The sequence below is a fragment of the Taudactylus pleione genome, unplaced genomic scaffold (genome assembly GCF_031769625.1).
Source record: "Taudactylus pleione unplaced genomic scaffold, aTauple2 ptg000744l, whole genome shotgun sequence".
Lineage (NCBI taxonomy): Eukaryota > Metazoa > Chordata > Amphibia > Anura > Myobatrachidae > Taudactylus > Taudactylus pleione.
The window spans coordinates 127832-153604 of NW_028285146.1; the positions used below are offsets into that span (position 1 = coordinate 127832).

The window sequence follows — 25773 nt, forward strand, 5'->3', positions numbered from 1 at the left end:
CAGCGGGCCATTCCGCAAACAGAAGGTAAGTAGGAGATATCTGTGATACTAGTGTATGGGGACAGCGGCCATTCCGGGAGAGGAAGGTAAGCAGGAGATATCTGTGATACTAGTGTATGGGGACAGAGGGCCATTCCGCAAACAGAAGGTAAGCAGGAGATATCTGTGATACTAGTGTATGAGGACAGCGGCCATTCCGGGAGAGAAAGGTAAGCAGGAGATATCTGTGATACTAGTGTATGGGACAGAGGGCCATTCCAGGAGAGGAAGGTAAGTAGGAGATATCTGTGATACTAGTGTATGGGGACAGAGGGCCATTCCACAAACAGAAGGTAAGTAGGAGATATCTGTGATACTAGTGTATGAGGACAGCAGATATTCCGCAAACAGAAGGTAAGTAGGAGATATCTGTGATACTAGTGTATGGGACAGAGGGCCATTCCAGGAGAGGAAGGTAAGTTGGAGATATCTGTGATACTAGTGTATGAGGACAGCGGGCCATTCCGCAAACAGAAGGTAAGTAGGAGATATCTGTGATACTAGTGTATGGGACAGAGGGCCATTCCAGGAGAGGAAGGTAAGTAGGAGATATCTGTGATACTAGTGTATGGGGACAGAGGGCCATTCCACAAACAGAAGGTAAGTAGGAGATATCTGTGATACTAGTGTATGGGGACAGCGGCCATTCCGCAAACAGAAGGTAAGTAGGAGATATCTGTGATACTAGTGTATGGGGACAGCGGGCCATTCCGCAAACAGAAGGTAAGTAGGAGATATCTGTGATACTAGTGTATGGGGACAGCGGGCCATTCCGGGAGAGGAAGGTAAGTAGGAGATATCTGTGATACTAGTGTATGGGGACAGCGGGCCATTCCGCAAACAGAAGGTAAGTAGGAGATATCTGTGATACTAGTGTATGGGGACAGCGGGCCATTCCGGGAGAGAAAGGTAAGCAGGAGATATCTGTGATACTAGTGTATGGGGACAGAGGGCCATTCCGGGAGAGAAAGGTAAGCAGGAGATATCTGTGATACTAGTGTATGGGGACAGAGGGCCATTCCGGGAGAGGAAGGTAAGTAGGAGATATCTGTGATACTAGTGTATGGGGACAGAGGGCCATTCCGCAAACAGAAGGTAAGTAGGAGATATCTGTGATACTAGTGTATGGGGACAGTGGGCCATTCCGGGAGAGGAAAGTAAGCAGGATATATCTGTCATGCTAGTGTATGGGGACAGTGGGCCATCCCGGGAGAGAAAGGTAAGCAGGAGATATCTGTGATACTAGTGTATGAGGACAGCGGGCCATTCCGGGAGAGGAAGGTAAGTAGGAGATATCTGTGATACTAGTGTATGAGGACAGTGGCCATTCCGGGAGAGAAAGGTAAGTAGGAGATATCTGTGATACTAGTGTATGAGGACAGCGGCCATTCCGGGAGAGGAAGGTAAGCAAGAGATATCTGTTATACTAGTGTATGGGGACAGCGGGACATTCCGGGAGAGGAAGGTAAGTAGGAGATATCTGTGATACTAGTGTATGGGGACAGCGGGCCATTCCGCAAACAGAAGGTAAGTAGGAGATATCTGTGATATCTCCTGCTTCACCTTCTTAATAAATGGCCCGAATACTTAATTTTCACAATTGCAGGTGAAAATGTGCTTTTTCACCTGCTTTTGTGACAATTAAGTGATGATGAATAGGCCCCTTAATATCCATCTACCACATTTTTCAAGGATGTCACTTTTCAGCTTCGACTCAAAGTATTGAAGGAATGACCTGCTCTACTTTTGCTTTAAAGTCTCAAAACGTTCTTGAAATTCCTCCTGAAAATTACAATCCAGAAGACAAAGCACGTGATTTCTATACACCTTCCTGTCATCTCTAGAGTCTTCATGATTGGTCACCCAAAATTCAACATCTTTAAGTAAGTGATTCCAGCATAGTACATGGTTTACATTTGGTAGAACATTGCTGATGGCTTTCACAATAGCATGTTCTCGATCAGTTACAATAATGACCTGTGGATAATTTCCCTCAGGGTAAAGAAAAAGACTCATGTACTTTGACATTTTTCTTTACATGAATAGTAGCTGTAAGTGGTATGCAGGGCGCCTCATCAAAGAAGGCACATTGAAAAATTATAGGTGACACGTAAAAGTCTCCTAACTGAAATGTGGTATCATAAGAAAGGAAGTCATATGATGACATACCACAAACTTCTTGAAAGATGTTTACAACTTCCGATAATGCTAGAACTACCAAAAAGTCTGGAACTAAAGAGTAATTCCTAACAAATTCTTTGATGGCAAAGTGCAACTCATACACACTGTATAGATCATCGTGGCTAATCTTTCCCTTTTTTTTTCTTCATGTTTCAGTTTGTTTGATACGTGTTCAGTATTGTTGGGCAGTTGAACCTTCATGTGCAAAATGCAAATTAGTTTGTGTTTCAACAATAGTTTTCTTATATATTTCACTTGGTGTCTTGCTTACATTGGTAACAATATTGTGCATTACAGAAGGCAATGTTCTGTCCGTTGTGTGTATTTAGTCATGTTCCCATGTGCTTCTTCTTTTTTTGATGTTGTTGTAATTTTTTCCGAAGTACTGAACAACCACCAATTTAATGCTAGTATCAATACTTTCATACCCATAGCAATAGAACTTCACTTGTTTCTTTTCAATTAGCCTCTGATGATAAGTTTTCTTACCTTGAGGATTCTTTCTAGGTAGAGAATGGATTCCCAAATGCAACCAGCGGCACTGATCTGCTTGCCAGTCTTTTATAGCATTTGACCAGGGCCGGCCCGCCCATTACGCAGGTACGTAGAGCGCCAGCCGGCAGAGGGCGCCGTGAATAGCTGCCGGGAACGCGGAGCGGCCACAGACACTGGAGTAGAGAGAACTCTCCAGCTCCGCCGCCAGTGTCTCCGGATCCTATGTGTGCATAATACAGTAATAAATTAAGGCGCAGTAGAAGGCTTCACAAGCCCTCTCTGCACCGTTCAGAACTCCTCCTCTGCACTGTGTGAGGTCACGGCGTGTGACGTCACACAAGCGCCACCACACCACCGCGGCCAACTGTACCTGCATCCAGGGCTGTCCTGCGTGCTGTCTTCAGGGGACGACCTGCTGGCTGCTGCTGCTAATCGTGGCTGGGCGGGGTGCCGTGTCCTGCAACCTGTCTCAGTGCAGGGCCTCTATAAAAAGGTATGTGTGCGCTGTCACTGACTGACCGTATGTGTGCACTGTCACTGAGGTGGTGTGTGATGTTGGGTGGGGGTTTCTTTTTTTATTTTATTTTTTTTTCAACAATTTTTTATTGACAGATTGGCAAAAATGACAAAATACATAAATATTGCAATATCGGGTAAAATAAACATGGTAAATAGATTAGAAGATACATATTTTAGAACCATAAGACATTGACAAAAAATATATCCATATTATACCCCATCAAATACAGAGCAAAACATATAATAACCATCCAACTCTATTAGAATGGCACACCTGTGGACAAAACTTCCAAATTGTACCATGTTGTTAAGCCGAAACATTTTCGCAATGCTTCCTTTATAACATCAGAGAGTGTGAGGGCATAAGGGAGCCAAACATCAAAAAACCTTTCTGTCATTTTTTCTTTGTGTAAAGAAGCCTCGGTCCAGTCCATAAAAAATAAAAAGGAGAATTTAGTGTGAAATAAATGTATGGGGATAGGTTCTGACGAGATCCAGTGTGACAGAATAGCCTTTGTGGCAGCATCTGCCAATTTAATCAGTATAACGCGATTCCACTTTGTCAATCCACCTTCCATAGAGGTTGGATATATGCCCCAAAAAACCCATTCTCCAGTAACTGTAAACTCTATTTTCAAGATAGTATTAATGTAAGTTTGGAGAGATTTCCAAAATGACTGGATTTGAGAACAAGACCATAAACAGTGCATAACATCTGCATCAGGTGTTCCACATTTGTAACAGTTTGAGGGGCCTATTCATCAACACTAAAATAACGTTTTTAAGGACATTTTCCTTAAATAACGTTATTTTGGTATTCATGAACAGACTTAACACAGGAGATATCACAGATATCTCCTTGCTAAGTTCCCCTGCGTTAATTTCCACACTCCCCATACATTAGTACATTAGTACATTAGTATGGGTACATTAGTACATTAGTATGGGTACATTAGTACATTAGTATGGGGAAATTGTGGTATTCATCAAATTCCGAAAATTATCATCATTATCAAAATTTTCAGAATTTGATGCAGTTACTATTCACCACTGTGAGGTGGCGAATAGCTGAATCGACTTACCTGTATCCCCGTGTGCAGGTCCCCCGACGAGTCCCTTCGGCGCTCTGCTCCGTCCTCAGGCTCCGGAGGCTGGTCGGACATGTGTGCTCCCCAGCAGAGCACAAGAAAGTTTAGAAAAAGAAAAAAAAAATTATTTGTTTTCTAATCTGTCATGTGGCCTGCGGGGAAACCACATGACAGACCAGCAGGACGGAGCCGGAGGCTGCTGCGCGGACAGGTAAGTCGGGGTGGTGGGGCAGGTCGGGGGGGGTACCTAACTTACCGCATCTGTAGGCAGTGCTGCGCATGCGCTGGTTTTACAGATGTAACAGCGCATGCGCAGCACTGTTTCCAGACGCGATAAGGTAGTGTAGGCAGGAAAAGTATCTATTTCCCGAAAAGCTGTCATCGCAAAAATGACAGGTACCGGAATAGATACTTATGGAGAGGTGGAATGATGAATTCCACCTATAATTAGCTAGAACTCCATGAGAGTTCTAAAGCTAATTATCTCCAGAGAAGTTTTACGTTTAATGAATAGGCCCCTGAGTCTTGTGCTTCTCCTATAACAAATTTTAATTTTGGGGTGAAATAAGCCCTATGCAGTATTGTTATATGCATTTCCATATATGATGCTGAAGCTAAATGTTTATTAAGTCTCATATAGGCTTCTAGCATGTTTGTCATGGTAAGATCAGGGAATACCTCCTTCCATTTCAACAAGCCTACCGAACCAGTTTCCAAATCAAGTTCAGGACGGGAATGTGTATATATGGTGGAAGTAGTAAGGGGGTCTTTAGGCTTATAATATAATATCCTATCAAGAGAACATAGCAGGTGGGGGTTTATTGATGTTATTTGAGCGGTGTGCTGTATATTATGTGGGGTGGGGGGTTAATGTTACTTGAGGGATGTGCTGTGTATTATATTGGGTGGTGGGTATATTAATATGAACTGAGGGGTGGTGGTGTATTATGTGATGTGGCCCTGGTATATTATCGTTATTTGCAATGTGTGGGGTGTATTATTATGTGCGGTGGTGGTTTATTAATGTTGTTTGAGGGGTGTGCTGTATCATGTGGGATGGGGGTTATTAATATTATTTGAGAGGTGGAGATATATTAATGTGATCCTAGGAGTGGTGTTTTTTATTATGTGGTGTGGTGGTATATTGTTTTTACAGGAGTGTGATGTGTATTATGTGGGGTGAGGGTGTGTTATGTTGGGTGGTGGTTTATTAATGTTATTTGAGGGGTGTGCTGTGTATTATGTGGGAGGGGATGTATTATGTGGGATGGGGGTTATTAATATTATTTGAGAGGTGTTGGGTGTATTATTATATGGGGTGGGGGTGTATTATGTTTCCCACTAGACCATGCTCCTTTATTTTTTTTCTGGGCGTGAGCATTCGGCCCGTGCATTGGTACCCCTTGGGGTGCTTACATTTTTTTTTGCTTACCTAAAAAATTTGTCTTGGGCCGGCCATGCATTTGACCGTCCAACATAGGAGAACAAGTAAACCTCTCCATGTTTTGGATTTACAGCTGGAAGAGTTGATACTTTGTCATCTGCTGGGTTTCTAAGTATTTCTAATACTTCTTCCAGAGACAATGGCTTGTCATTTGTCATGTAGACAATGGAGGTAGACATTTTCGTTACTTTGCATTCATATTACAAAAATAGACTCTGCAAAGATAATATCACATGACTGACATAAAAAATAAATCACATTCTATAAAATAAAAAGGAACATATAGATATCCCTTATTTACCATTGATTGATTTAACAGTACATATCATCTAAAGCCTTCAAATCCACAACTGGATCAAAAAATAGTGCCAGGTTTACCCTGCATAATATTTCTTCAAAAAGTTGGACGCCATGTACATGTACCCACACAATATTATTATTATTATTATTATTATTATTATTATTATTATTATTATTATGTTTTTTGGGGGAGTCCTGTTTATGGAGAGGATGTGGATTTATTTTTAAAAATCACATTTCCATATTTCATTTTTCAAGTACAGTTTTCAACTGCGGAAAAGTAATGCTGGGTACACACTGGGCGATATATTGTGCACCCGTCGGCCAGTGTGTACAGGCAGTATGTCTGCAGACTTTTCTGTCCATCGGCAAGTGTGTACAGGCGGTCAGCCAATCGCCTTTACACATGCAGCCACAGCCGCGGGGAAGGTGGAGGACACGCCCCCGACCCACCCCCCGGCCAGCGGGACCCTCGGCTGTCGGATGGATTATGGTCATTCAGTATGTATAACGACCATCATCTATAGATATATCTACAGATCATTTACCTTAAGACTTCAAAAACAGTATTTGTAATTTTTCAAAAACAACATCAATCCTACTGACTATATTTTAGAGTGGTTTCCTGGACCTGTTAAGAATTTGTCTGTTTCATACCTATGAATAGGTTAGTTGCAAAATTACTATCATATATTTATAATAATTTATTCAAAACAAAGTTTGAAGTTATATATACACAAAATCAAAAATATCTTTAATGTGTACATTTATTTATACAGGGTTTTATTTCTTATTTTTATGTGTACTTTTATATTTTTGTATGTTATGTATATTAAATTTTTTACATTTATAGTATTTTTCTTATTAATTAAATTAAGATTTCATAGTCAATACCCTTATATAGATTTTCCGCATTTTTTTATACATACCTTAATTTCTGCTTTAGCTTTAACCCAAACATGGGACTTGATTCAGAGTTGTACGCTAAAATATGGTAATGCCACAAGAGACGTCTGAAGTAAAAATACGCCTGCTGCTGGCATTGCAGGTCCGAGTGCTGCGTCCAAAGCATCGGATACCCATCGGGCAGCCATCAGCCATCTGCAGGGCCGGCTCCAGGGGTCAGAGCACCCTGTGCCGGCCCATCAGAAAGGGCCGGGGCGTGGCCTAATTACCATAGCACGCCTCCTAATTACCATGGCACGCCTCCAAATAATGTCAGGCTGGGCGTAAAGCCCAGCACTCTGTCACTAGCTGGGCTTCCCCCAGCCCTCTCCCGTCAGTGAATGGATGCCGCGCGCATGCGCACGGCATCCATTCACACTCCAGGGGCCCGGCACCGCCGCACAGCTGCGGCGGTGGGGGTCCCCACCCTTTCGATTAGGCCACCCGTGGGCCACTTCGGCCCGCGGGTGGAGCAGCGGGACAATACTGTCCCGCTGAAATCGGGATGTTGGGGAAGGGTCCGCCCTCTAGGGGTGGCGCCCTTGTGCGACCGCACTGGTCGAACACCCCTAGAGCCAGCCCTGGCCATCTGAGTAAGCATAAGCTCACTCAGAATGGACGTCGGAAGTCCTCCACCTTGGCCAGGAGGCCTGTGTTGGAATACGCCTACCCTGGCCTTGGCACGCCTACAGAATGGAGGCAACAGGCCCGTGTTTTATAAAACGCTAACCGTCTGCACCCCGTCTCCCACAAAAGGATGCAGTATGTAAATCATGCTGAGGATTAGGGGTCACTGCGAACAAGGTCGCAGACAGAAAACGGCACTTGCACAGTACAGAACCTGCACATGCACCGATAAGATAACATCTTAGATGTAAGCAAACCATCTGATTGAAGGACAAGTCTGAATCAAGGTCATTATACATTTGTCTATGTGTTGTTCTCTTTACAGCTGTGGACTTACAGGAATTATTCAAAAATGAGTTATATCTTGAAAAGGAACTTTGTGGTGGTCACTCGCACATGTGCAAACACACACACACACTCTAATAAACACACACACACACACATCATTGCACACTCACACACACACATCATTGCACACTCACACACACACACACACACACACAAACTAATAAACACACACACAGATATCATTGCACACTCACACACACATATAAGACGCACAGTCACTTATAAGCAAACACACACCTCTATCAGTAATAAAATGATCTGTTCTGAGGTTGAAATTTAAAAAAAAGGTAGTAGTAGTGCCCACACATTATGCCACCTGTAGTGCCCCCAACACTATGCTACACTGCAGTGCCCACACAGTGTACTTACCAGGGGAAGCAGTCGGGAAGCCGAAAGACAGAATCCCGACCGCCAGCTTCCAGACTGTCTAATCCTGGCAATGGTTAAATGACAGGCGTCGAAATCCCGATGCCCAGGATCCCGATCGAAGGTAAGCCAGGCGCCAGGTGCGGACAGCCATGGGGCGGAGGGTTAGGTTCGGGAGGGACTTAGGGTTAGGCTAGGGGAAGGAGAGGTTAGCATTAGGCACCCCCGTGGGGAGGTTAGGGTTAGGCACCCCCGGGAGACTTAGGTTTAGGCAGCAGGGCAGGGGGGGTTAGGTTTAGGCACAGAGCAGGGATTAGGGTTAGGCACCCCTAAGGGAGGGTTAGGGTTAAGGGGGGGGGGGGTTAGGTTCATTTATACTTACCTTAGTCCAGTCGGGATTTTCATCCATGTCGGGCTGCCCTGTCGGGATTTGAAGCGCCGGCCATGTACATCTTTAAGTGTATAGAATAAGTTGACCAGCATAGAGGGAGTGCGATGTCCAGCCTGTACGGAAACACACCAGCCACAGCCTGAATTGTGCCTGGAGAGATTATACATACACAGAAATCACAGGCAAATGTTACAGGATACATTATTGAAAGCAAATAAATGTTTAAAGACATGACTTAGAAATAAAGGCTCTGTGATTCCAAACCGAGTAAAGGTGGCATGAAATATACACTTAAAGATGTATGCACCTAGTTTTAAATTCAACCTCAGAACATATCATTTTATTACTAATAAAGGTGTGTGTGTGTGTGTGTGCGTATCTGTGTTTATATATTTGTGTGTGTGTTTATTTGCATTAGTTTGTGTGTGTGTGTGTGCAATGATTCTGTGTGTGTGTTTATTAGAGTGTGTGTGTGTGTGTGTGTGTTTATTAGAGTGTGTGTGTTTATTAGAGTGTGTGTGTGTGTATTAGTGTGTGTGTGTTTATTAGAGTGTGTGTGTGTTTGCACATGTGCGAGTGACCACCACAAAGTTCCTTTTCAAGATATAACAAATTTTTGAATAATTCCTGTAAGTCCACAACTGTAAAGAGAACAACACATAGACAAATGTATAATGGCCTTGATTCTGTTATGAATCCCACTGCCTGCTCCATGCGAGACCCCTAGAACCCAGCTAGTGAGATCTGCACCAATAACAACCGCCCGTTGTTCCCTTAGAACTATGATACGTTCACCGGTACTTAGGCGGCCACCTGGACTTTCGCTCGGGGTAGTAGAGGCTCACACGGAGATACAGGGGAATTCAAGAGATGAAGTGTACAGTTAGAGCTGATACAGGTAATAGTTCAGATGAGTTGGCAATTGCATCAATGATATGGCAATAATATAGATGGTGTGGCAAGTGTGCCGAAGGTGCGGCAATTGTGCCAATGTTGCGGCGATGGTGCCAATGTTGTGGCAATAGCCGTAGATAACCAGTCTAGGGTTAGCAAATGGCTTTGAGAGCCGATGTTGCGGCAATGGTGCCAATGTTGCGGCAATGGTGCCAATGTTGTGGCAATAGCCATAGATAAACAGTCTAGGGTCAGCAAATGGCTTTGAGAGCTGATGGTGCGACAAGTGTGCCGATGTTGCGGCGATGGTGCCGATGTTGCAGCACGGGAGCTGCTTGGAACAGCTAAGAAGCCCAATGAAGAATGGTGGTAGCAATGGTACTACTTGATGAGGCTAGGAAGCCGTATGGTGAATGTTGGCCACACGGGAGCTGCTAGATGCAGCTAGGAAGCTGTTTGGAAATTGGTGGCAGCGTGGGAGCTGCTAGATGCAGGTAGGAAGCCGTTTGGAGGACGATGGCAGTGCGGGAGGTGCTTGGTGTCGGCTGAGAAGCTGAATGGAAGCAATTTCATGGAGAGAACAAAAGCTGCCCATGCAGCTAAGCTGATGAAATCCACAGACACGCTATAGTCGGCACATGTGCAATAGTTCAGTGAGTATAAATAGGCTGCAGCACTTAATCAAGCTGCACCTGTGGATGATACATCACTTCCTGAGGCGTGCCGATCGCCTAGCAACAGGAGTAACCCCTTCCTGCATGGGAAAGCTGTCAGAAAGGGTCAAGTCGTGACTGCGACTTGTAACAGATTCAGACTTGTACTTCAATCAGATGAGTATCCGATCCTTTGGACGCAGCACTCTGATCTGCAATGCCAGCAGCGGGCGTATTTTTACTTCAGACATGTCTTGTGGCATTACCATATTTTAGTGTACAACTCTGAATCAAGTCCCATGTTTGGATTAAAGCTAAAGCAGAAATTAAGGTATGTATAAAGAAAATGTGGAAAATCTATATAAGGGTATTGACTATGAAATCTTAATTTAAATTTTATAAACATAACATAATTTGTGTATATATATATATATGTATATATATACACACAGTAACTTCAAACTTTGTTTCGAATAAATTATTATAAATAGTAAATTTGCAACTAACCTATCAATAGGTATGAAACATAGACAAATGCTTAACGGGTCCAGGAAACCACTCTAAAATATAGTCAGTAGGATTGATGTTTTTGAAACATTACAATTACAGTTTTTGAAGTCTAAAGGTAAATGATCTGTAGATAAATCTATAGATGATGGTCGTTCATACACACTGAATGACCATCATCCATCTGGCAGCCGCAGGTCCTGCTGGCCGGGGAGTGGGTCGAGGGCGTGTCCTCCACCTTCCCTGCGGCTGTTGCTGCGTGTGTCCGGGCGATTGGCTGACCGCCTGTACACACTTGCAGATGGACAGATATGTTTGCCGACATATCGTCTGTACACACTGGCCGACGGGTGCACAATATATCGCCCAGTGTGTACCCAGCATTACTTTTCGCAGTTGAAAACTGTACTTGAAAAATTAACTATGGAAATGTGATTTTTAAAAATAAATCCACATCCTCTCCATAAACAGGACTCCCCCCAAAAAACATAATAATAATAATAATAATAATAATATTGTGTGGGTACATGTACATAGCGTCCAACTTTTTGAAGAAATATAATGCGGGATAAGCCTGGCAATATTTTTTGATCCAGTTGTGAATTTGAAGGCTTTAGAAGATATGTACCATTAAATCAATCAACAGTAAAGGGATCTCTATATGTTGTTATTGTTACATTTTATTTATAGGGCGCCACAAGTGGTCCGCTCTGAAGGTGAAGGCTGTCATAGAAGTGCTAGAGAAGAAGGCTGTGAGACAGTGGGGAGGAGGACCCTGCTCCTAGGAGCTTACAATCTAGGCGAGAGGGGAGACAGACAGATGACATGAGGCATGAGTGTGTAGAGGGGGACCTCAGTGCAGGAAGTAAGCAAGGTAGAGATGGCTGAGGCGGGAGGGACAGAGACCTGGTAACATGGTTATGTGGTGGAAGGGTATGCTTTGGTGAACAGGTGGGTTTTCAGTGCACGTTTGAAGCTCTGCAGGGTCAGGGAGAGTCTGATCGAGTAAGGGAGGTCATTCCAGTGAAGGGTGGCTGCACAGGGAAAATCTTGGACACGAGCATGAGATGAAGTAACCAGGGTGGAGGAGAGGTAACAGTCATTGGCAGACTGGAGTGAGTGGGAGGGAGTGTGTAAGGAGATGAGGTTGGAGATGTAGGGAGCAGTAGAGTTAGAGAGGGCCTTGTATGTGAAGGTGAGGAGCTTGAAGAGGATTCTGTCTGTAGGGGAATGGGAGCCAGTGAAGGTTTTGGCAGAGGGGAGCAGCAGAAGTGGAACGGCGGGAGAGGAAGATAAGACTAGCTGCAGCATTGAGAGCAGACTGAAGGGGGGCAAGATGGCAATGTGGGAGGCCAGTAAGGAGAAGTTTGCAGTAGTCAAGCCGAGAAATGATTAATGAATGATCAGTTTGGTAGCATTCTGGGAGAGGAAAGGCCTAATGCGAGCGATGTTGCGTAGCTGGAACCGACAGGATTGTGCCAGAGATTGAATGTGGGGGGTGAAGGAGAGTGTGGAGCCAAGGGTGACACCCAAACAGCGAATATGGGGGACAGGGGAGATGATAGTGTTGTCATCTTTATTTTATAAAATGTGATTTATTTTTTATATTAATCATGTGATATTATCTTTGCAGAGTCTATTTTTGTAATATGAATGCAAAGTAACGAAAATGTCTACCTCCATTGTTTACATGACAAATGACAAGCCATTGTCTCTGGAAGAAGTATTAGAAATACTTAGAAACCCAGCAGATGACAAAGTATCAACTCTTCCAGCTGTAAATCCAAAACATGGAGAGGTTTACTTGTTCTCCTATGATGGACGGCCAAATTCTATTAACCACTTAACTGACTAATTCTTTTTCCAAAAACCGCTCCGAAACTGTCGTTTTTTTTCTTAAATTGCATTAGGTCAGGAACAGCTTTTTAAAGCTTATCCAACACGATTTTGTGTGTGTGTGTGTGTGTGTGTGTATGTGTGTGTGTGTTTATATATACATATATATATATATATATATATATATATATATATATATAGTGTGGCAGTGTCACCAGAGATGGCATTGGTGAGCAGCAGATTCTGTGTGGGGTTGGAGAGATCCTCCCATACAGGGTATTAATACTCAGTTGTGATACACCTGTGGGTGCCTTGTGGAGAGAGCTCAGATGTGGGCTGATGAGGAGGCAGACCAGTCAGTCAGGCTGCTGTTGGAAACAGTCTATGTCTGTGGCAGCCAGAGAGCCCAGTATAGCTAAGCGAGCCATTGGGGGGCAAGGAGGCCTGTATCCGGACCTTGCAAGAGGCAAGGGGGGGACCACAAAACTTTCAGACTGTGTGACATTGAAGCAGCTGGGCTGCAGGCTGAGGAAGCCAGGGCCTACTGTACACCTGGAGGATACAGGGAAGGCACAGAGACTGTGTTTGTATAGCTGTGGCAGCCAAGCCAGGCTGGAGCGACGATAGACCTGCAGAGAAGCAGGCTGAGACTTTATTGGCAGATTAGTTGCAACCTTATAGAGAGGGTTCAAGAAGTGAATTAGACGCCCTAATAGGGGCTAGGTTGTTTATTATTTTCTGTTGTTTCCTGACTTTCCATGCTGGAAAGTAAAGCATCATTTATTTACTTGAAAGCTGTGTGTGGACCCTTATTAAGCACCTAAACACTGCACCAATCCACCCTCTGCCGAGCTAATTACCCCCAAGATATCACTATATATATATATATATATATATATATATATATATGCACACACATATATATTATGGCCAGGGCTCTGCTTTATTCATGGGGATGGGGCTTTCAAAGATGGGGAGAGGCTGCTGATAGTGGAGGTGGAGGGAAGGACAGCGCTGATAGCACTACCTTCTCTGCCCGGCGGCTGCTGATAGCCAGAGTTGGAGAGGGAGAAGGACAGCGCTGTCAGCGCTGCCTTCTCTGCCCTGTCCTCTCGGCACCTGCCGGGGGGTGGGTGCGCTGGCGCTGGGCTGGCCCCCCGGGAGGGACAAAGTGTGCAGAGGGACCAGGAGGACCCTCTGTGATTGGCGGCTGCTAGAAAATGATTTTCCAGCAGCCGCCCACAGAGCTTATCTGACTGGTCGTATCAGATACGACCATGTCAGGGCAAGCCCAATCTGGTATGGTCGTATCTGATACAACCATGCCAGGCGAGTGGTTAAAGACTGGCGAGCAGATCAATGCCACTGGTTGCATTTGGGAATCCATTCTTTATCTAGAAAGAATCCTCAAGTTAAGAAAACTTACCATCAGAGGCAAGTGAAGTTCTATCGCTATGGGTATGAAAGTATTGATACTAGTTGTCACGAACCTGACCTTTTGCCTGTTTACTTACCACTGCCAGCTGTCTCCATGGATCTGTGTGTGTAATTTGCCTGGAGGATCTGTTCTGACCATGCTGCTGCAGCACTTCTCTATACATTCCTTCCACAGTGATTATTTCCCCTGGGTCCTTTCCTGTCTGTGAGCACTGCTACCCCTGATTGGAATCACAGGTATAGTTCTGTCTCAGAGCTGCAGAGATGAATACTCCCTCTGCATGTTGTGCCTTCCACCACTCAAAATGCTACTGCCAGACCACCTGACCGTATCCACCAATTGCAGCCAGACCCAGGGTATATATATCCTCCCCTGATAGCATTCTGGGCCTGAACATCTCGTTACTTCACGTGGTGTACAGATTATGCTATAGCTGTCTCTCTGTGTACCAGTGTATCCCAGGCTCCTGCTGGCAGCAACCCCTGGTGCATTTGGAAAACCTGCTGGTTCTCAGACCAGTCATCCTGCTAACAGCAATGCCTGGCATACCCAGTAAACCTGCTGGTTCCTAGACCAGTTAATCTAGCAATCCTGCTAATAGCTATACCTGGCGCATTTGGAAATCCTACTGGTTCACACCAGCGAACCAGCCGTCCTCCAATTATGTGAAGTCCAGTCACCTCCCAGTCCTAACCGGTGAACCAGCCAATCCTCCAATTACGTGGATTCCAGTTACCTGCTGGTCCTATTCGGTGAAAATCCAGTCGTCCTCCATTATACCTGGAGTCCAGTTACCCTCCAGCCCTAACCGGAGTTCCAGCCATCCTCCATTACATCTGGAGTCCAGTTATCCTCCGGTCCTAACCAGAGTTCCAGGCATCCTCCATTACACCTGGAGTCCAGTTATCCTCCGGTCCCAACCGGAGTTACAGTCGTCCTCCATTATACCTGGAGTCCAGTTATCTACTCATTCACCATACGGCTTCCCAGCAGCATCAAGTAGCTCCCGTGCTACCATCATTCCCCATACGGCTTCCCAGCCGCATCAAGTAGCTCCCGTGCTACCATCATTCTCCATATGGCTTCCCAGTTTGTGACGGTGTGTGTTTGGGGGAGGGGGGGTTTGGATACAATGGTACCTAATATTGAAATTACATTAAAAAATATAAGAAGACTGACTCTGAATGATGGAGTAGTAATATCAGTGGCTGCTGGTAAATCCAGGGGTGTGGTATAAAGGATCGACAGTCAATAGGACGACATGCAACAGTTTGACAGGTACAATAGGTTGACAGACTAATGGTCAACAGTGCGAAAGTCTACAGGATCAAATGGTCGACACACATATGATTGCCATTTTTTTTTTATCCTATCCCTAAACCCCTCCCTAGTGCCTAATCCTACCCCTAGTGCCTAAACATAAACCTAGCCTAACCCTAACAATCCCCGTAGTGCCTAACCTTAACCCTCACCTAACCACCCACTCTGGCAGCCCAACCTTCTCCCCAGGTGCCTAACCATAACCCTAAAAAGTTTTTAAAAACACATGTGTCGACCATTGTTGTGTGGACCTTTTGGACCGGTCAACCTTTTAAACCCTGTCTGCTGTTTGTACATGTCGACCTATTGCATGTTGACCATCTAGTATCGACCGATTTACTGTCGACCTTTCATCCGGATCCCAAAATACAGTGGACGGGTAACCCTTTTTATAAAGATCTTACACATTGTTCTTCCAAAAATGTATGTTATGAAACGCTTTTCATAAGGCCTACAATCAGGAAGATAAGATATAGGTTAAAATTTACTTTTGAAATAGAATTGTAACACATCGGTGTGAATGTAAACATTTCGGTGGGTGTGGAATTTTTCAAGAAATGGAGCAATGCGAAATGATCTAGTTATTTATTCTTATTTTATTTTATTCATATGGGACAATAGTAATTTATTTATTTAATAGATACAGTTTGCAGGGGAAAGTCCCGCACCAGGGACCTGATTCAGCAGAGGACGGAATTGCAAAGCCACGCACAAGCAGCTGTGCAATTACGTCCTAGCTAAAATGCAACGGTAGCAGGTGGTGTCTGACCCCTTCTTGCTGCATCTGCGAACCCAGCGCTGCGACCGATGTCGCAGCCTGGGATCATGGTTGACCCTTTGGACAGGCTGCAGTAGCTGAAGCATACCGCAGCCTGGCCTGGTCCTGTCAGCCTGCTATTACAGGAAGTCTGCGTCTGTGGACGCAGATCCTGGCCTTGCCACTTCCGTAAAATGGGTGGCGACACAATCCTGTTTCTGGAAACGCAGGCCGCCCCCGCCTCTCAATATGGCAGAGGCATAGCGGGACCTGCGTGTGATTTCGCAGGACCCGTTCTGCACATGCGCAGAATGGGTCCTGCGCGTTCGCAGATTCACGGTAATCGGGAATCTGCGATCAGGCAATCAGGCCCAATAAGCGCCTGCACACGCAAGAGGCAGATTACAGATCTTTCTATTTCGTTATTTCATTCCTCTTGGGATATGTTGCTTTACATAAGTAAAAATGACCACTAACATAAGCCTTGGGGGTTATATACCCGTGGATGGTGAACGCATCTTTGCTCCAGATCTATCTACGCACTGTTTAAGATAGAACCTCCCTTATAATGCATGATACTCTGAATAGAGATAAAAAAAAATCCATGCATTTGGTGGGCATGTTCTGGGCCCATTTTTATGGTTACAAATAATGGGATAGTTTAGCATTAGAAACAAATCGGACACTTATTTACATTTTGTGCCGCTAGGTAGTTTCTAAACTGTAAAACATGATGTAAGCCTACGAGAGGGATCTTGTCTTTGGCAAGCATATTTTGCAAGACGTCAACATTTTTGGCTACCTCTAAAGCAAACACTAAAGGCCCCCATACACGGCACGATATAGGTACTATATCGTGCCGTGTATGGGCACGAGATCGTACCTGATATCGTGCTGCGCGCTCCCACGGGGTCGTACATCGCATCCCCGGGTCTTCCTGCAAAACCATCTGACCTGGGATGCGATGTACAATCCCATTCACATGAAGGAGGGGGAAGCCGGCATATCGTGTGGTCTGCGGGGACCGCACGATTGCCAGCGGTGACGGCACGATCCGTCTGCTGACAGATCGGCAGTCGCCCTACACAGTGCATCGCACCGTGTATGGCCACCTTAAGTCAGGCACCATGTTTTTAATGCAACGGCATGCAAGTGGATTGTTACAGGTTAAAAAATAAATAAATATATATATAGACAGTTGCTTGTTCCATTTTGTGAATAGAAGTACAAAAATATACAAATAAATAACTTCTGTTTATGTGTTTTTAGTTTTGTTATTAATTTTGATTTGTGTCTAGGCCTATTTTTGGAATAAATATTTTTTTTTTCTTACACTCGGGGCCTGATTCAGACCCGGTCACAAGCGCTGAGCGCTCGCAACCGGGTCGATGGTGGCCCACAGCGCATGCGCGAGACCTGGCTAGCGACGGGCAATCCGTCGCTCCGGGTCTCGCACCAAAGGGGGCGAGCTGTCGATGTTGAGTGACAGCTCGCCCCGTTTGGTGGGCGGGCCAGGGGGGTGGCTGCCCAAACGGAGGCGTTCCCATAAGAACGCCTATCGTTTGGGGTCGGCCCCACTGACATCACGAGTGGTGCTACTTGTGCTTGCACAGTACCTTTCTGCATCCAAATGCCTTTCTCATAGTCTCTGATCTTAGGTCGGGTGACCAAGTCCGTCTCAGACAGGCTTTTTGCTCGTCTATCATGGAACAGTTTTTGTTTCACCTGTTGTCGTTCCTTACTCAGTCTGACTAATGTTGAACTATGCGTATTAAGCTGTTCATCATGTATTGGAAGATTTGCTCTAATTCTCCTTCCCATCAACATTTGTGCTGGAGAGAATCCATTCTGCAGAGCTGTACTGCGGTAGATTAAGACACTTTTCTAGAAATCTTCTTTACCTTCCTGCGCTTTTTTCATGAGACTCTTTACAGTTTTTACTGAACTTTTCACCAATCCATTTGACCATGGGTAGTGGGCAAATTCCCAATCATCAGCAAATTCAGCCCTGGAGAACTGAGGACCATTGTCAGTGAACACCTCCATAGGAACACCATGCCATGCAAAGATTGACTTCATGCAATTGATTACAGCTTTACTAGTAGTTGCATGTAGTGTCTTTACCTCAGGATAATTAGAATAATAATCAGTCACGACAATGTACGTCTTCCCATTACAATCAAACAAATCTGCGCCTACCTTCTGGTATGGTCTATCTGGCACCACATGAGGACTCAGCGGCTCAAGTTGTTGCTTTGGTCTATACATAAGACATAACTCACATGTAGCTGTTGTCTGTGCTATGTCTCAGTTTATTCTTGGCCAATACATCACTTCACGTGCCCTCCGCTTACATTTTTCTTCTCCTAAGTGGCCTTCATGTATCTTGCACAGCATAGTTTTTCTTAGTCGTGCAGGTATGACAAACCTATTGCCTTTGTAAATGATGTCATTGACAACAGTAAGGTCACTGCGGTACATCCAAATCATGAATTGACAACGGACAAGCATTTTCTTCTGCTGGCCATCCTTTCAGAATGATGTCTTTTAACACTTTCATTGTGTCATCTGTCTCTGTTTCTTTTCTAATCTGTTCTGGTCTTGCAAGAAACACTGGGAGAGAAGCTACAATCAAATCTACATATGCTTCCATTTCTTTGTCCATCAGACTTCCGCAACCTTCACTTTTGTCCACAGCACGAGAAAGTGTGTCAGGTTTTCACATACAAGTTAGGGAGTGTCTACAAACATTAGGCATATCTAATGCAATAACATCACACGTTCCAGCACCCAGAACGGCTATCTAAGGTGGCCTGTGACTAAAATGGTCTGTGTCCAGTACCGGCCTCGGGAACAGCGATCTAAGGTGCATCCTGAGCGGCTGGATAAGGTAACCTGCGCCCTGTTCTGGCACCCAGAACGGCTATTTAGGCTGTCTGTACCCCATTCCAGTACACGGAATGACTATTAAAGGTGGACTGTGTCCCATATCGGTCTCTGGAACAACTACTTGTATTTAAGGTGGTCTTGGGTCCTGTTCTGGCACCCTTTCTGGCTATCTAAGATTACTTGCATCCAGTTCCGGAACAGCTAAGGTGGCCTGCGCCCCGTTCCGTTACCCAGAATGGCTATCTAAGGTCCCTTTAACCTTCACCGGGGGTAGGTAGAAGAGCCTGTATGTGACCTCTCCCACAGTGTCCCCCGGGTGACAGAAGCGCACAGACAGCACTTCTGAGCAGGGCTGACAGTCCGGGACCAGCAGAAGCAGCAGCTTGCGGGGAGCCGGCTGTGATCTCACCCTCTCCGGCTCCCCGGTGACAGCCCGTCACTATCACACCTCCCTGGATGGGCATCGCATTACACAGCTCCTCAGCTGCAGAGATCGCAGCACGGAGCTGGTCCGGTCCGGCGTTCCGGGCAGGGAGACACTGTAATGATTGCTTCCCCCCACCTGTGACAGCCTGACACCCCCTCCCCCCCCGGAAGGGAACGCACTTAAACAGCTCCTCAGCGGCAGAGGTCGCTGCAGGGAGCTGGTCGGGTCCGGCGTTTCGGAATCTCATCCGGTCTGGCTTTCACCTAATCCCCAGATAAAGTGCAATCATGACAGGGTATACAGTACAGTACATAACACTATTCTACACACAAACTAGAGACAATCTATTCTGCACATAAAGTCATGATAAGAACAAACTCTGTGCTGACTGACAATTATATACCCTGATAGACGGGGGCACCGTCTATCAGAGCTACTGTACGCGGCGTGGGGGGAGGAGACAGTGGCAGGAGGGAGGGAAGAGTGCGCCATGGTCTATAAATGTGATTCTCTCTGCACCCCCTACATCAGGCTCTTATCTGTGTGTTTTCAGTGGGAGAAGAGGACGAGATGTCCATCAAGGAAGCGGCGGAGAGTATTGTGGCTGCCATGGACTTTAAGGGAGAAGTTATTGTATCCTCAGTATCTGTGATCCAGGCTCCATACAGACTATAGACCAGCGCTGTCCATTATACATAACCTTCAGGCTAGGTTGCAGGCATAACACAGCGTATAATGGTAGCTTGGTCAATGAGCGGTGAAATTGGTGACTGCACGGTAGAGGTGGGACGTACGTGTGCCTTCCTTAAATGGATAGTGGGGCAGAGACTGGTTTTTGGTATTAGCTACTGTATATAATGGGAGCGGTGCAATAGTGCCTTTTATTTTTACGGCTGTTATTTTATAGCTGAATATTAAACCTTGTCTGCCGCATTTGTAGCCTCTTGAGAGAAGGCTGGAAATAGTGCCACCTATAGGTTATATAGAGAAACTACATAATGTCAATTTAAGATGTGTCCAGGTAAATGTTTTATTGACTAATGATGCCCCTACAATGGTGGTAGATTTCTAGAGTGTTCTCCATCAGCAATAAAGCAGCAGGGTGGTTCTAGATTCCCCCATCAGTGTTAAATCTTCTCCTGTATAATTGGTTCACTCTCTTAACGACGCATTCAGTATGACAGCACCAAATCTGACGGACAGTTCAAGAAAACGGTCAACAACAGCAAGCTGAGGAAGTATCTTCCCCACTTCAAGTTTACCCCGTTTAATCAGGGTAAGTGCTTGTGCCTCCGCCTCCTCCAGGTGCCTCCTCCCAGGTATGGGAACATTGCAAGTCTAGCAATTGTTTTTAACTGCTATCGCATTCATCCTGCCTGTCCTCAGTGTTGTGTTCATAGCAACCAGGGTCGGCCTATAATATAGCAACGTGAGGCAGCCAATGAGCCATAATGGATTTAGAAAATGCTGCTCGGGAGACAGAAGCCTAAATTTGTGGTTTCTAATAAGCTGACCTATGTCCGGGGGGGGTGGGGGGGGGGGATGGGGTGTAGGTAATAGTGGTTTGGAGCACTTTCCTTACCAGTTGTTCTGATAACCTGACCCGTGTTGTGTGTTTTCTTTCTAGCTGTCCAGGAAACGTGTAACTGGTTTAATTCCAATTACGACCAGGCCAGGAAATGAGAGCATCAGAGACATGGGATGTATTACTGACGTGCTGGTCATGAAGTCTCTCCACGTGTACGGATATCATTTATGGGTTTTAGGAAATGGTGTAAAAATTTGGGACTCGTCGTCTGCACACGTGGATGGTCAACTGATGATTCTCTGTCCTTCATACAGCTGGACGCAGCGCCAAATGTCTTACGTCCGCGTTGCTCTCTGTGATAAACAGATACGGATAGTTCCCATAAGGACAATCTCTTCTCTAATGTGTAAACCAATATCCTACAAATTCATCCTCCTACAATCACTTCTGATTTCATCAAATATATTTATGCAAATTGGGAAAAGTCGTTGATTTAAATAAAAATAAAAAAAAAGTCTCCAATTTTATGGAAACAGAGAATTAGTACATTATGTGGAAATTTGTGAAGAGTATTTTTTACATTTAATTTAGTTTTTTTCCAACAAAGTTTGTCTGCACTATGAAATCTTTATACATGTATCATTCCCAGTGTATCCCGTACCGGGAGTCGCGTGGCCCGAATGCTGGGAAGGAGATTAGTGGGAGACATCTTACCACTCTTCTGCTATAATTCAGGTGATCACCCCAGGGCGTACACTATTCTCCTGTATGATATAGTATCACTGTTCCTGGACACACTTTTTCCGACGCGTTTCACAGCTAAATCTAAATCTCTCTGGACAAAAGATTTTCTTCTCTATAAGTCTTTGGTACATATGGACCTTTACTTTACTGATCTAATAACGTAATTTATCCTTGTGCTGTCTATTCATCCTCCTCTGTTCATAACCAGTAACAATGCTTCTCCCAGACCGTATGCCCATTGCTGTGGCCTTATATCAGGGGGGGACTGGTCCTTATAAACAGTTCTTTATCACCAACAGATAATTACCGCTGCCAGTATACCGAGACCAGTATTTATAATTAGGATGTGTTAGCTATTTCCCCTTGCCTGCTCATATATTCATTAATCTGAATCGTGTCTGTGTTACTTTGGGTAAACTATAGCTCCAGGGACCTGCTGTTCATAATACAATGTACCAATGACACAGATCTGGGCGCCTCATCTGACCTGTCTGTCACCTATTTCTAGGACACAGCGGATGCCATATAGTGTTACCCCAGAGGGGTACGTGTGGACATGGCATCCCACAGTCAGAGTGCATGAGAGGGAAGAGTCTGAGGGTGGAGGCGATTGTTATAGAGGTGATTGGTGTATCAGCAGTGCACTCCCCCGACCACAGCTACCCAAACGTATCCCCCTCTGTGCAGCTCCCCGACTGGATGTAACATTCAAAATCCCAGCCCAGGAAAGGTCTGTTAGACGGATGCTGAATGTTGGGTCTTGGGATTACTGCATATATTAGACTGACATTACGTGATTGTCTAAATCAGGGGTGGGGGGCCATTTTGTGAATATATATATATATATATATATATATATATATAAATTTATATAGTAATCCAAGCGCTGCACTCAATGGACTTGCAAATGAAGACCTCACATCCCCATAATTGCAGGTTTTGATGTTTGTGCAGCCTGACGACGGTCAATAAAGGCCAAAACGTTGAAATTATGGTGATGTGAGGTCTCCTTTTTAAAGTCTGTTGAGTGCAGCTCTTGGATTACTATACAAATTACTGCAGCTGGCAACGCGGCAGTTGGATGGCAAGGGAAGGAGTGTGCTGTACCCTTTTTGGCATATATCATTATTCGTAGGCCCAGTGCCGGCAACGCCCCTTCACGTGACATCACACCGTGGTGGGGCCACAATCGCTGGCGATTACAGCAATGCCCGGAGCAACCTGAGGATGCTTCAGGGAGCTATAAAGGCAGGGGTGTAACAGACAAGCGTCCTAAGGACGCTCCAGGCAGAACTGCTGCATAGATTCTGGCTAGCAGAAAAAAAAAACTCAGAGGGCCAGACCAAATGATTCTGAGGGCCTTATACGGCCCCCGGGAAGGAGGTTCCCCATCCCTGCTCTAAATGATAGACGGGGAATATAGCTAGGGCTCATTGGTGTATGTATAATGGGTGTACACAGGCCCCTGGGTCCAAGGGGGCTCATACTGCACCCATGTTCAATACTTACCTCCCTGGAATTATTTGTTGGCGCTGCTGCAGTAGCACAAATCACCAGGAAAATGGCCACCGTGCAGCAGACGCCATGTTACCGGAGACGTGCACAGTAGACTCTGGCATTGTGCAGAGAGGGGGGACCCTCATGTAGATGCACACAGGCCTCCTCCTCTTATACCGCCCCTGCTGAGGACTTTTCCATTCTCAGAGTCTGACCTAACCCAGAGGAACTCTCCTATACTGGGCCTGAGAGGACAGCGATGTAACTGTCCTAGTGTTCTACATCCAGCGCTCGATGGAAAGTGTACATTTAGCAGATGCAACCGGTGGCACTGGCCAGGGCACAAGGCCAAAAGGGCGTCATGGTGACTGCACCCGTGTGTCTATGAGGGATCCCACTACACTGAATCCTGCAAGGTACCAACTTTGGATGTACCTGGTACCCATCTTCTTGCTCCACTTGGCACTTATGTGGCAGCACTGGGTGGCGTTAAGCTCTGCTATGGTAATGGATATTACCCATATCCCTAGTCTAAATGGCTAGATATACTCTAGCAGATTGTATCTAGCTCGTACCATTCCTGCTGTTTATTTAGCAATGTTGGGCTTGGGGTATACAGTACCCTGTGCACACCCACCAATCAACATTATTTGTCTAAACTAAGTTTCTCTATTCAGACTGCGATCAATGGTAAGAGGGCAGCACCCTGGGTGCTGGGTAGTGAATAAGAGCAGGGGGCACAATGCTGACTTAATGAATTGGATTAAGACCAGGGTCCTATCTGTGAGGAGTTTGTGTGTTCTCCCCATCTTTGGCTTGGGGTACCCTGGTAAACTTCATTCTAGTAGTCGATTTTATGGTAAGAGTGTAAACTGAAGTGATGCAGAGACAGATATGAATGGTAAATGGTCTGTAATGCCCTGAATAATCTGTTACATGCAATATACACTTAGTTGCATTAATGAGATGATGTAATAAAGTGACCACTATCTAATCAGTCAATGTAACAGAACTCAATGCATAAAGGAATATAGACATGGTCAAGAGGTTCAGTTGTTCAGACTAAACACCAGAATGGGGAAGAAGTATGATCCAAGTAACTTAGACCATGGAACGATTGTTGGTGCCAGCGAGAGTCTGCGTATGTCTGAAACTGATGATTTTCTGGGATGTTCATACATAAGTCTTCTAGCGTGTAAAGAGAATGGTGCATAAGGTAAAAAATAGCCTGCAAGAGTTAGTGCTGTGGCTGAAAATGCCTCGTTAACGAGGTCAGGAGAATGGCCGGACTGGCTCCAGCTGCCAAATTACAGCTGTTAGACCCGTGGTATGCAGGAGAGCAACTCTGATCCTTGTAGTATAACAGCTACCGCAGAAGACCGCACCTGTCTACACTAATGTCAACTAATAACAGCTGTTAGACCACTGGTATGCAGGAGAGCAGCTCTGCAGTACATGGGATACAGCAGACCACACCTGGCTACATTAATGTCACCTAACAGCTGTTAGACCTGTGGTATGCAGGAGAGCAGCGCTGATCCTTGTAGTATAATAGGCTACAGCAACAGACCACACCTGGCTACACTAATGTCACCTGTTGCTGTAGCCTATTATACTACAAGGATCAGCGCTGCTCTCCTGCATACCACAGGTCTAACAGCTGTTAGGTGACATTAATGTAGCCAGGTGTGGTCTGCTGTATCCCATGTACTGCAGAGCTGCTCTCCTGCATACCACTGGTCTAACAGCTGTTAGGTGACATTAGCGTAGCCAGGTGTGGTCTAACAGCTGTTAGACCAGTGGTATGCAGGAGAGCAGCTCTGATCCTCGCAGTATAAAGGCTACAGCAGCACACCACACCTGGCTACACTAATGTCACCTAACAGCTGTTAGACCCGTGGTATGCAGGAGAGCAGCTCTGATCCTCGTAGCCTATTATACTACAGCAGCAGGCTACACTTATGTCAGATAATAACTGGAGAGGCTACAGGGGGCACAGAGTCACAGTTACAGGGGGCACAGAGTCACAGTTACAGGGGGCACAGAGTCACTGGATATTTGAAAAACCTCCCAGCTCTGACACCTTGCTTTCTGCTGCGACATGCAGATGGTGGGTGCGAATTTGGTGCCAACATGAATCCACCGGTCACTTCAAAAGTTTATGCGGTTGGCCTATTGCTGTGGAAAATGTTTTGTTGCCACACAATAGGTCCCTCACTACAGAGGTTACTACAGAGGTTCCAAAATGTATAATCAGGGTTTAAAAAATATTCAGTGGTTGAGTACAGGTGGAATGAGTAAATGTAATTCAACATCTGTACTCAAGCATGGATACTCATGGTTTGTTAGGGTACCTTCAGGAAATCTTAGGACCGACTGACCCATGTTTCTACTGCTGGTCACATGGGATCCTTCTCCACTTTAGCCTTAAAAGTTATTGTTTGAATATTTGCTACTACCACCAAGACCGGCACCATTGCCTTCAAACTAACTGAGCATTAATTACATGCCGCATCAGACCTCAGTACTATTGCTGGCCA

At 45.3% G+C, this 25773-nt stretch overlaps 1 protein-coding gene and 1 pseudogene across 1 annotated transcript in view; one reads left to right on the forward strand and one right to left on the reverse strand.

Annotated features, from left to right (window-relative positions):
* LOC148477122 (GDP-L-fucose synthase-like) overlaps positions 1–21406 on the forward strand; it is an 88574-nt gene extending 67168 nt beyond the window's left edge. The window contains exons 8-10 of the mRNA XM_088457186.1: positions 20018–20097; positions 20641–20740; positions 21092–21406. Of these exons, the coding sequence (XP_088313312.1) occupies positions 20018–20097; positions 20641–20740; positions 21092–21147 (236 nt within the window). The 3' untranslated portion in view covers positions 21148–21406. The remainder of the gene's footprint in view (positions 1–20017; positions 20098–20640; positions 20741–21091) is intronic.
* On the reverse strand, positions 1681–5945 carry LOC148477123 (uncharacterized; annotated as a pseudogene).
* Positions 21407–25773: the final 4367 nt, after the last annotated feature.